Genomic DNA, 12,599 nt, shown 5'->3' on the forward strand with positions numbered 1-12,599 from the left:
AGCTGCAATTAAGTAGCCACGTCTATGGCACTCCAAATAGCGACAGTTAAGAACCCAACAAGTTTAGAGATAACATTTATTCTATACAATCGCTATTTTCAATAAAATACAAATAAAGAGAAGTACACGCTGTGGACAACAGGACAATAAACTATGCAATTGGCCACCCGATTTTAATTAACACTGCGAAAGTTTGGTCATTGGTGATTAAGATCACAGTAGACCAAACACCACGTAAACGTGATTTATATTCAGGAAAAATCTGAGCCAGCGCGTATGGATGTCAAAAGGCATCAAACAAAATCCAGACATACTGCACACAATCATCTAACGCTATTAAGACGGCATATTTACAACATTAATCGAGATAAAATTACTACCTTTATGAAACCATGCCCTGTGAATGCCGCCATTGGGTTATGCAGAGCTTCGTATGTTTCGAGAGATGCGCGTAACTCTAGCGGAATTTCAGTTTGGATAATGCAGCTAGTTAAACTCTAACTTATCCCGGCTGGATCTCGACGACAACGATTATTGCCACGGTTGTCGGGTCCGCGTAATTGGAATGACCGACATTTATATACGACTGCGACTTTAGCAACATTTCTCAAAACTGTTTGGGGTATTTTTGAAGTCAAACTTCTTTAGTGACGATAGTTAACTAAAAAACATCATGAAATATGCGAAACTTACAATACATACCGTCTTCGTTAAAATTGAGAGAGAACTATCGAAATGTGCTACGCAGGAATTCAAGGTTGAGACTAAGGCAAAAGCTCAAAATATAAGGCTAAAACGAAGATGAGTAAGAAGACTATTGCGAATACTCAGACGAATACGAAGACAAAGATCTAACCCTGATTAGTTCGGCGAAATCTCGTTGTTCGTCCATGGCAGGGTAAGCATAAAGTCAAACCCAGGCCCAAAAACTTACACCTGCTGCATATACCAGAGATGGTAACCGCAGATGTGCCCGACATGCGGAGAGTCACCTCGTGACTCACTAAAAATAAAATATTTTCTTGTGTTCTATTTATTAAAATAATGTGATTACATACTTGCAAGTTCTAAAAAACAGAGCTCGTAAAGCCATGAAAGAACTATCTCGCTTTGAGGAGTTAAATTTTTGGAGAGCAATAAATAAACTCCTCACACGTTCGGCTCACTCGTGAATTTGCATGTGATGTATGTATTTGTCAAATAGTTTATTTGTGTTGATGGCATCATTTTTATTTTTATCGCTCCGAGTTTTAAAGTGATGCGCAAAATATGCGTCACCCGCATTTTTAAAACACAAAACTGCAAAGCTTTTTACGCCAAACTTCAAATTCACAAACTGACAAAAAACAAAAGATGGAATCTAGATAAATCGATGATAAACAGACAAGCAAGCAACAAGCTCAAGAAATGTTCCACCGCCTCATTCTCTTCAAAGCAGGATGGGCAAATGGAGTTGTCATTTACGCCTATCACAGTCAGGTGTTTGTGCCACGTGAAGTGACCAGTCAGCAGTCCCGTCTTCTTAGTGGGAGGAAAAAACTAGATAGACCTTCTGAGATTGAAGGCAACATGAGTTTTGCCCACCTGCATCCACTCCATGGCTCCCAGTCATTGCTGAGCGGAGTGTCCACCCAGATTCTGATGGTGGCTTCGATGGTCGAAGTGAGGAGTGCTATAACTGGTTGCGGGTCGAGGAATACTTGGTCTAAGCCAATTGTGGCCAAAGGGTCAGATGTCTCATTTCCAGGCACTCCCGAGTTGGCCGGCATCCAGAGTAAAGCAAGCTCGTTATCTTTACCAACATAATTTAGTCGAAACTTGCATTTGCGAAATATGTTGATGATGATGATGACACAAAGTGACGGTAAGTTAACCAGTGCGTCAAGAGCACTATACATTAAAGTTAAATAAATAGGCTATCAAGCAAACATTTTGGTTTTTTATTTATTTATTTATTTATTTATTTGGTCTACAGAAAAATGTTTTCTTACAGACAAATTAGAATAGAACATTTAGATATTTAAGTATGTATAGTATATTACAGAATTGACTAATTATACATAGTAATTTATAATAATAGTAATAATAATAATAATAACATAAAATAGCAGGTTTGGTAGCGGCGAGGCCTAGTCTTCAGTCTACTTTTGTGTTCGGCGGGCGGAAAGGCCTAGTTTCCGCTCCGCGCTGCGGACAGGCTGTTGATTATGGTCGGAAAGAACGAGTTTCCGATCCATGTTCCCGAAGTCATTACTTTGAGTGTGTGGCAGGCGGAAAGCTCTAGTTTCCGCTCCGCGCTGTGGACAAGCTGTTGATCATGATTGGAAAGGCCGAGTTTCCGATCCATGCTCGTATTGTGTTACGCGGTCGCGAAAATATACGAAGCCGATTACAATTGCACTAAGCAGTCATAGATATTGTGTAATTTATCGTTCCCGGTTGCAGATATTAATTTATTTAGTTACAAAAAAGCGATTCACGTTTACGTTTACCTCATAAAATGAACAGAAATACAGTTCACCAGCTGAACGATAAGGTGCAATGTAAGGGTTTACATGTTATTTATTCAAAATCTCAAGTAAGGTTTTCTTAATGGTAAAATGTGAGTCGTAGGTGTCAAAATAGTCGTAATGCTTATTAAAGTCCTGGCATAGGAAACTAAAAGCATCATGCATTTCAAAATTTGTTACTATCAAGACCAGATGAATTTTCGTGGCCCCAACGTTTAGGGTTGCCAGATTTTTTATGCACGAAATCAGTACGTTTGACTTTTTCATGCTAAAACAAGAAATTTTTAGCAAAAAAAAACCGACTTCAACTCCCATATAAAAAAAAAAATTATATATATATATATCTCATGATCCGCTGATCGGATCTTAACCAGATTAGTATGGGACTACCTCTGAGACACTACCTTTCCGATGCAAAAAGAATTATCGAAATCGGTTAACGTGGTCCAAAGTTATGCGGTAACATACATTAAAAAAAAAAATAATAAATAAAAAAAAAAAAAAAATATTCCGACGAACTGATAACCTCCTCCTTTTTTGGAAGTCGGTTAAAAATCAGTACTTATCAGTATACTTTTTTATAAAGCAAAATTATGAATGTAAGTAACAGATAATGCTCTAAAACGCCTGAGTACTTGTTTTCACCAATATTTTGGTATACATAAAATATAGCTCATAAAAAATAAAAGTGTTATTCATTTTAACATTAGTGTACACATCATTGTACACAGAAGCCATAAATTATTTTATATTTATGACATATTTGAATAGCGATAATGAGATGGTTCAATCTTCAGTGTTTAAATAGTCAAAGAATTCTATACATTTCATTTTAAAATTACTTTTAATTTGAAGTTTACTTTAAAAAATTGAAATTAGAAGCCGGTTTCTCTCTTTGCGTCAGGAAGCAAACTTTATACTTAAGATTCTCTCAGTTGTTTCGTTTGAGTGTGGTATTGAAAAAAAAAATTACATGTTTTTTCAAACTGTGGAAAAGTACCACTATCTAAGGATAGGATATTTCCTCATGGCTTAAATTATTTTTTTCAACTTCGCAAAAACTTTGAAGACTAAGAATTCGCTAAAAAGAATATCTAACTCTATGTCTTGTATACAATGCTCTTTTAAAATGTCAGTAAATTTTGAAAAAAGAATTGTAAGTTATAGGCAAAAGCCATTCGAATATTAAAATTAGCTGTTATTAAACTGAAAAATTTTTCGAGATAACTAACAACACTCGACGAAAAACGTCATCCTTCTTTTTAAATAATCTAAGCTCCATCATATTATCGCAACTGGTACGTAACGACCTGGCGATGTGCCCATAAAACAATTGATCTTTTTGTTATATTATTTTCTTGGACATATCAAATATTATTTGAAACATGTCAACTATAATTAAATTATTTTCTTCTTACTTTTTACAGTGCAGTTTAAGCAAGTTGCAACGTCATGTAAAAACCTTAAGAGAATCCTAAAGTATTTTGTTTGAGTGGAAAATTCAGTACAAATCAGTACAAATTTTGAAAAATCTGGACATTAGCGTACTGATTGAAGTTATGAATAAAATCAGTACAAGAGTTGAAAAATCAGTACTGTACTGATAAAATCACTACGTCTGGCAACCGTACCCACGAACAACTCGTGGACCTCATATTTTTTCACGCCAACGTATACCCCTGTCGAGTCTCCCGTGGACCCCTGGGGATCCACCTGGATGACTTTGGGAATCACCGTAGTATACGGAAAATTTTATTTTTCTTTTAGAATAACGTCTTCTCCGGCTATTTGGTATACAGGTATGTAGAGCTATGAATTAAAAAAAAACATTAGGTATTAGTTAAGATGTTGGCCTTGGACCACTATGTTCTGTAAATTTCCTAGTACTGCAAAGCTTTTGCTATTCACTTGGGAGTGACCAGAAGTGATTTATTTTCTTACGGTTCAAATCGCAGCTCAACTCGTCTGGATATTTATATCCACGTATCCCCTAGGTAGCGATCAAACACCCTTTTGAGAGCGAGCTAATGTTACAAGACGTATAACCCCGACTGCGCTGGGTTTGGGTCCCCGCACGTTAAACCCTGCCCAATGAAAAAAACCATGCCTCGGATGATACCCTCTTCTTTTGATTACGATCACGGCAAACGTAGAAAGGACTATGATTTGAGGGTATGCATCTGGAATATTCGGACCCTTAATAGGGATGGTGCCTCTGCCCAGTTGGTTGATGTCTTCGGGAAAATAAAGACTGACATCACCGCCATCCATGAAATGCGATGGACGGAGCAAGGCAAGGTAAGCGTGGCCAATTTGTTTCATTTTCCGATTGTCTCGTGGCCGATTTGGCTCATATTCGTGATATAAATATGTATATTGGTAAAGGTAGGGGCAATATCTACTATTGCACAAAGAGTTGCAAGGTGGCGCTGGAGTCGAGTTATTGGTAAAAATCGCCAAGTGAAGTCAATCGGAGACACCAAGGATCAAAGTTAAATTACCACCGTTTAATCAATCACCTGAACGATTGCGATCCTTGCTTCACGGCGACTAAAAAGAATAAAGACAATTCTTGATAAATGCCTACAAATACAATTGTAACAATTCTAAGGTATTTCGTCTTAAATAAGTCTATGTATATTGGATTTCTGTGGACTAATGATACTCCCCAATTTTGAAATTGCCACAAATTGTACTATACAGATTCAAGGATGATTCACCATCGGACCAGATAATTGTTGCCACAAGAACTTCTGGATGGCAATGGAGGATATGCCTTCTGACGACCACAAAACCAAACGTGAACGTGATTGTTGGTAAAAACGTTGGACCAAGACGAAGATCGTAAAGACTGCTAGTAATAATATAAACACCGATTGGGGGTTTGTTTTAACTCGTAACTTCCATTCCAAAGGTTTGTCTCTACGGGTATGCATTGGTGTTATTGAAGAGATTAAAAATAATTAACTCAAACGAAGGATAACAAATATTTGAAACAATTAAATTCAGTCTTGAAAAGAAATTAAGGATTCATATCTTAGTGTAATATAATCCGCATTATTTTGAATAATAGTAAAAAAGTGGCAACTAAATCGATGCATTAACACCACTGAAAATATGAAAATCTCGAATTCCGTCCAATCCTTGAAATAAGCTGAATAAAAAACAAAACATTAAACTGTACTTAAATTTTTGGTTGTTTTTCGAGCATATTTGGAAGCATATTTACTAATGTAAGTGCTTGAATTTGCTTTTTTCCGGCTTATTTTCTTTGGTCCTGCTCATCACACATCACTTTAACTCAAACACCACCTTGAAGTTTTTCCAAAGTACTGGTTAATCAAAATGCGAAGTGTTCAAATTTTGCGTGCGTGGCATGCATAAACAAAGAAAGTTTGTAGGTATTGAGGTAAAATTAATTTGAAGTTGCCCTTAACAATGTTTTGTTTTAGAGACTTGCATTAATCAAACTACGAAAAACGAGTTTTTATACCTTAAGTCCAGATTGTGAGGGGGTATTCAAAATTCTAAGTATGCATATTTTTTGTGCATCATTAGATCTATAACTTTATCAGTCACACAGTGTTATTATCCCGACAAAATCCTTGACGGTGGTACCGGGTAGGGAACGGTACATGACGATAGGAGGTTTAGTTTGGGTTAAAGTCTCACACTGAAGGGGTTAGGCTTTCGATGCTTCCTTCCCGTAAAATAAAACATGTGCAGTAAAAAGTTATTTATTTAAATCGACGAATAGTTTTATTATCAACTTTTGTGAACTTCTATTTATGTTTTTGCGTACAACATACCTCTATTGGTTACAATAATTTTAAGCTATGATAACAATTTTTTAGTAATAATTATTGGTTTTGAAAAAATTGTTGTATAGGCCCGCAGCGGCCCCCCTAAATTTTGTTCTGGCTACGCCCATGAACATGACAGATGAGGTTTTGACAATATTCTCTGATTCAGCATATTCTCTGAAACAGCAGTTAGAGGAAAAAGGTTGCATACTTTTGGGTACCAAAAAATCGCTTATTTCCGCATTGAATGATGACCATTAATATAACGAGGACTTATATTCAATATCCTCTATCTGGACTTTTCACAAAAACTACGTTGTGATGTTAGAACCCATATGGGACTTACCTGTCATCATTGATGTTAATTCTGATGTTAATTTAATAGTAAATTCTTCTGTCAAGCACTATACAAGGTCAGCATTAATATCACCGATGACAGTTAAGTCTTTGGTGGATTTTTATATTCGAGTCTCATTTTTGTGAAACGTGCAGATAGAGGGTATTGAATATAAGCCCTCGATAAGTTTCTCGAAAAAGAATTGTTATAAAGCAATTTGTTTATATGTACTTAAATTTGTCTCTCAATTGACACCTGCTTTATTCTATTTAGTATGTATGACACATAACAAATAAGGGACAATGCGTATACATATGTATCAATATGACATGCCTGCTTTCTGAACATATTGTATATCCTTATGTTTGTACATAATGGATACAATATGTATGTAAATATGTATATGCTCAGAGTACATTTGTTGAGGAATGTCACTGTGGTGTGCCGGCTGTGAGTAGATTTTTAGGTCATTATATGAAGTAACGGAACGAAAAGGAAAATCGATAGCCTCTTAGAGAGCAACGAAGTTGGAGGAGGAAAACTAATAAATGGACTTGTTATGGCATAATTTCAATGCGTAAAAAAGGATGTGCTTATGAATTTGAACTGGGTTAATGAAAAGTATATTTTTCACATTTTCATCCTTCCATACTCGATATGGAAGCATTTTAGCTTATTCAAATCCATATGTATATGTACAATTAAATGCGCACGTATACAATTACATATTTGTGTAGCACTTTGACACGGAATTTACTGTGATTTCCTAGAAGATACTTTACCTTTTCACTTTTTCTTTAACATTTCTTACCTCTATATTAAAATATTTACGCGACATTCATAACAACCGTTTGGAGAGTTGCAGGCAATGAATACTTCAAGTCTTAAAAGAAATATTTGACTAACGGGTTATATATATGCACGGATTCAGTTAAATACATACTACAAAGCTGTAGTGCTAGTTTTTAAGCTGCTTCGTAGAAATTTTTATACTATTTAAATTTCATATCTTTATGTATTTGATTTTCGTAATTTATTGACACTTTCCTAATTTAACATATTTTTATATGTATGTATGTACATATTTTCTTCCAATAACAAAAATGCGTCTACACGAGCGAAAGTCACTTGATGTTCTAAATAACATCAGTTGTTCGAAATTCGACTATCCTTTTTCCTTCCACTCAGTCCTTTACTCTGAACAATGTTGTAGCATTTGTAGTTTTGCCCTCCATATTAATGTTTGTATGTATATGTATATTCCGAAAGCAAAAAATATGGGGATTGTCTTATCCCATCGCCGAAAAGTATGCTACTCAGTTCAAACAGTGAAGTATGTGTGTGGTGCAATTTCATGTGTTTCTCAGAAAATTTGAAAAGGTCTTTAAAAAAATTGTTTTTGACATCTGGGCGTCTTTCGGCCAACACCGCGAGAACGCAAAACCCCTATTTCCGTTCCCGAAGCTAAACGACATATCGTATAAAATTATAAATTTAATATTTGAGCAGTAGCTCACTTAATATTTTTTCAGTTATCAAAGGAAAACATATTTAGTATGCATATCGTCGTTTAAAGCATGATAAAAATATAGTAAGGTAGAACCGCTGAGAGTCACTTTTAAAATTCTTGACGTTTCCAAACAATTTAATTTTTAAATTTACTCACAAACTCACACACACATTTTCATTTTCAATCTCAAGCAACAACAATTTCGAACAATTTCAATTTTTTTATTTTCACTTTTATATGATTTTAAAATGTTGGCAAACTTCAAAAAAAAATCATGGCCGACAAATTGAGAGAACGGTTCTACCTTGCTATATTTTTATCATGGTTTAAAGTACAAAACCGCGTATCAACAAAATGCAAAACCGCGTATGTCAGGTTGCATAAATTATTTTCTAGAGAGTAAAAACACTCATATTTCAAAATGGTTCTCATTTTTATAAAGCAATCGCATTTCCGGTTAGTATATTTCAGGACGAATGGATAAGGCTTGAGCCAAGAGCTTGTGTGAGCAACGACGATACGCGGGTTTGTTCTTTAAACGACGATATGTTTATTTATTAGTTAAAAGCCGCTTGTTATTCATTATTCTCCTGACCATTTGACAGTTTTCACATGCCCCTAAACCACACTCAGCTAAAGCCCCTGTCCCTATGGACAAACCCTATAGAATCTGCAGGCTTCCTGGGTCTCCCTTGACAACGATTGAGGGACTAGCCGATCTAGGCGAGGTTGGATAACCGCTACAATAACAATAGTCTTCACAAACTTGCCCGGAAAAATAGTCTGGGCGATCTCGGGTTCTCATCAGCCCGAGAATCAGTAAACACACCAAAATTTATCTGATATACGGTGTTTACATGAGGCGATTTTACAGGCAACTTTTAGTTGAAAGCAACAATCGCCTGGTGTGAACGGCCTCTCAACTAATCGCTTCCAATGAAGTGGGGGAAGCCAACTTTTGATTCAACTAATGTGAACACCGTTTTAGATCCAGATCTACATGATTATTGGTCATGCTGAATACAAACTTGGTGGCAAGTCATAGATGCACATAAAAACATTAAAGTTGAGCATATCGACAAGTCCTGCGTTTATGGTGAGCTATGGGTTCAGGGCATATTTCCTAGATACACATATTTACGTACAGTTACTTCAAATTAGCACCTGGCATATTAAGTAGATACATATACTATGATTATATATTATACTTCATGGAACTAGCTATTCCGGACGATGTAAGAACTTATGGCCGATTCTAAGATCCGAAGTTTGGTTTGAAAAAAGGATTGAAAGGACATGGTGTCTTTCAGGAAATTACAAAGGATGTGTTACAAATGGACAATTAAATAAACTAGAATTTAAAACCAACTAATGTGTTATTTATTTTACACATTTTATAACCTCACATGGATTTTGAGTATCCCTCCAATTCCAATTTATTAAAGGAACAACTTCAGAGTATTTTGAGTTTCTTTTACGCTACTAGCATCATTTGGTATTTCGTAAGAACTTAGAATTTAGTTTACAATTCTTTAAATTGAAACTACTGACCCGGAGCAAAAAAAAAATAACTTAAATATAAATTTCAAAAAAATATGTTACAATTTAAATATAAATTTAATGGCTAAAACAATTTTAGACAAGTATTTGTACAATAAACTAAAACTTAGGTATAACATGCTATTGATACGTGTTGACAGCCATTGAAACATTTTCACAGTCCATTGTAAATCCGATTTATGGATGCTTGGCCAAGTATTTTTTTGAGTTCTAAAATGAAAGCAATATGAAATTCGTATAGTTATCTTTACAATTGTATTATTGATAACTTATGGCGTTTTCTTTTCTCGAATAAATATCCCCTCTTATATGGCAACATTATCAGAGGGCAACATTTTAAAGAAAGAGCACGCAATATCCATGTGAAGATGCAAAGAAAAGAACACGAAAACTTGACAGCCTTGGCTCAGGGATGAATAAATGCAACATTGTTTCGAGAAAAGACAACGCAATTAAACAATACGCCCTCAAATAACGCTCTTAGTTACAGATAATAATATTAATTTACTAACCTTCCTTTTCTGAGTCATCTAAGTCCTTCTTCGGGAACTCCACATCGAATGTTATATACAAGTTGCCTTGCAAATTGTTGTTCTCGTAATTTGACATGCCCTCGCCCTTCTTACGTATCCGTGCTCCGGGCGATGTTATTTTTTCACGTGTAATACTAACTTGGTGCCCATCTAAATGCGTAATATTCATTGTGAAACCAATAAGAGCGTCCTAACACAGGAAGAAATTATTTTTTATGTTTCTTTTAATATGAATTGCTTAGTATGTATGTAGGTACATGTACTTACTTGTAAGCTTATTGTAACGTTTGTATACAAATCATCTCCTTTGCGCTGGAAACGATCATGGGGTGTTTGTAGCACCTTAATTATGAGATCACCTGGCTCCCCATCCAAATGGGGTTCGCCTTCAGCAACAAACTTCGTTTCTTGCCCATCTACCATACCGGCTTCAACTTCAAATTCTAATGTACGTTCCTCGTTGACAAGTTTAACGTTCGGACATTCATCACAGACCGTTTGTTGTATCATTTGGAAACGACCAGGTCCCAGATTGCGTGTCACCATCTCTTGCCGGCAGTTGCATTTGCGTGTTCCTGAAGCCGGTTTCAATACCGGCTTGTTTCGGACGATTTCTACAAAGTTGCCTGAATATAATTCTTCCAAAGTGACATAAAGATTCATAACAATATTCGCTCCGCGAGCCGTTTGATGTTCTTGTGGATCACCATTTCCAAAGTGAAAGCCGAAATCGCCGAAAAAGCTGGCGAAAGGATCAGCGCCATGATCCATCATACCATCCTTCTTCAAACATTCTTCGCCACACCTATCGTACGTTTTTCGCTTATCTGGGTCGGAAAGCACTTCATAAGCAGCACCCAAATCTTGAAACTTTTCTGATGATGAAGGATCATCTTTATTTTTGTCTGGATGCAGTTCTTTTGCCAACTTTCTATATGCTTTCTTGATCTCATTGGTTGATGCCGACTTGCGCACATTCAGAATTTTGTAAAAGTCTCGGCCCGCACATGCAAAACCCAATAGGCAAAAAGTGATTTGCACCAGTAATATGAACGTCAGGCTATTCATGTTGTTTACTTTATCACTCAAAATGTACCAGTTAGTTAATATAACAAATAGTTATCATAATTTCCAGGATTCTTTTATTTAATTCTAATCTGTGAACTATGTTGGCAAATGTGCAAACGACATATATGAACTTGTATTGCTTCTGTGTGCGTGTGCGTGGTCGAAGCTGATTGGTTGATGCTCGGCTGTCAAAAACGCAAGGTTGCATAATGAGAATAGGTTTGTTCCACACGAACTCAAGGGTATGCACAATGCCCGCGGGAGCCAAAACGGGTACTCTTTAGTACGTTGCCGGTCTATTTCGAGGTATTGCGTCCAAAGGGGTGACCCGATCCAAAAAATATTTGCACACACTTCTAGTCAAGGGTCTACACATTATTTTAACACCCAATTTTTTAATTTTTGATCACTAATTTATTTACAAAACGGGTTTGAAATATGCCCTGTTTTGTAAAATTCGGAAATTAGCGTACATTTATGACTCCTATTCTCCTTAAAGCAACCACTTCACCAATACATTTTTGGATTCCTCTTCACTTTACACTTCACTCGATTAGTTATAACTTGCTTTACGACTTTAATATTAATCAATTAATCACAATTCAATAAATAATAACACATTCAAAATCACGCATCTGACTTTGGTTGCATATGCAAATTAAATGGCGGAGTTCAGCTGTCAAACCAGCGTTGCCAGGTTGATATTTTTAACGTCATTTGGACGTTTTTTGTATCCTGTTGACGTTTGGACGTTTTTTGTGTAAAAAATGACGTTTTTTAACTTCCCAGTAATTTTCTCTATGTACGATATATTCAATGTATAGCGTATTATTTGCTGGTAGAGTACATAAGTACTTACGCTCACACTTTCGGCAAATTTGTTACTAAATCTTGTAAGTAGAACTGATTTTGAATTATTTTCTTAATAAGGCTTTACAAGCTTTGTTCTTTGCAGCAGGTGCCTCAACAGATATTTATTATTTGGACACATATGACTTAATTCTTGGACTAAGGATCCCGCGTTCAAAGGCTGGTTGTGTAAACACTTGAGGTTACAAGGCTTATTACAATGTGTGCAATTGCATATTAAAACCCAAATCAGGAAGAGCTGATCTATTGCAACACGCACGCTCGCAAAAGCACTATGTTCCTTCATAATAATAATAATAATAGATTGGTGCTTACACATATGTTAGTGTAAACGCTGAACTCGGCGAAGACTCGAAAATAACACATCAATGGCGTACTTATCGATTGCGGTTTATTTCTATTAAAGAG

General features: G+C 35.9%; 2 protein-coding genes across 6 annotated transcripts in view; both read right to left on the reverse strand.

Annotated features, from left to right (window-relative positions):
• The window catches only part of LOC118740397, an 11,932-nt gene extending 3,730 nt beyond the window's left edge, over positions 1 to 8,202 (reverse strand). For 4 of the 5 annotated variants that reach the window (XM_036471919.1, XM_036471918.1, XM_036471916.1 and 1 more), the window contains exon 1: positions 7,462 to 8,202. In XM_036471919.1, the coding sequence (XP_036327812.1) occupies positions 7,462 to 7,488 (27 nt within the window). In that variant the 5' untranslated portion in view covers positions 7,489 to 8,202. The remainder of the gene's footprint in view (positions 1 to 7,461) is intronic. The other variant, XM_036471917.1, reaches the window with a different exon arrangement.
• Positions 8,203 to 9,517: 1,315 nt separating this feature from the next.
• On the reverse strand, positions 9,518 to 11,482 carry LOC118740399 (dnaJ homolog shv). The gene is made up of 3 exons (XM_036471921.1): positions 10,521 to 11,482; positions 10,233 to 10,443; positions 9,518 to 9,930 (listed from the first exon to the last, which is right to left on the reverse strand). The coding sequence occupies exons 1-3, from the start codon at positions 11,319 to 11,321 to the stop codon at positions 9,875 to 9,877; spliced, it is 1,068 nt and encodes a 355-aa protein (XP_036327814.1). The 5' UTR covers positions 11,322 to 11,482; the 3' UTR covers positions 9,518 to 9,874.
• Between the last annotated feature and the right edge of the window lie 1,117 nt (positions 11,483 to 12,599).

The sequence above is a fragment of the Rhagoletis pomonella genome, unplaced genomic scaffold (genome assembly GCF_013731165.1).
Source record: "Rhagoletis pomonella isolate Grant_MI unplaced genomic scaffold, Rhpom_1.0 Rhpom_scaffold_00006, whole genome shotgun sequence".
In the NCBI taxonomy this organism is placed as follows: Eukaryota; Metazoa; Arthropoda; class Insecta; order Diptera; family Tephritidae; genus Rhagoletis; species Rhagoletis pomonella.

Bases quoted from the DNA above. Each gene is read 5' to 3' on its own strand.
- LOC118740399 (XM_036471921.1), bottom strand. From the start codon at position 11,321: ATGAATAGCCTGACGTTCATATTACTGGTGCAAATCACTTTTTGCCTA. The intron at 10,444-10,520 runs GTAAGTACATGT...TTCCTGTGTTAG, and splicing joins ACGTTACAATAAGCTTACAA to GACGCTCTTATTGGTTTCAC. The intron at 9,931-10,232 runs GTTAGTAAATTA...CTTTCATTTTAG, and splicing joins AGATGACTCAGAAAAGGAAG to AACTCAAAAAAATACTTGGC.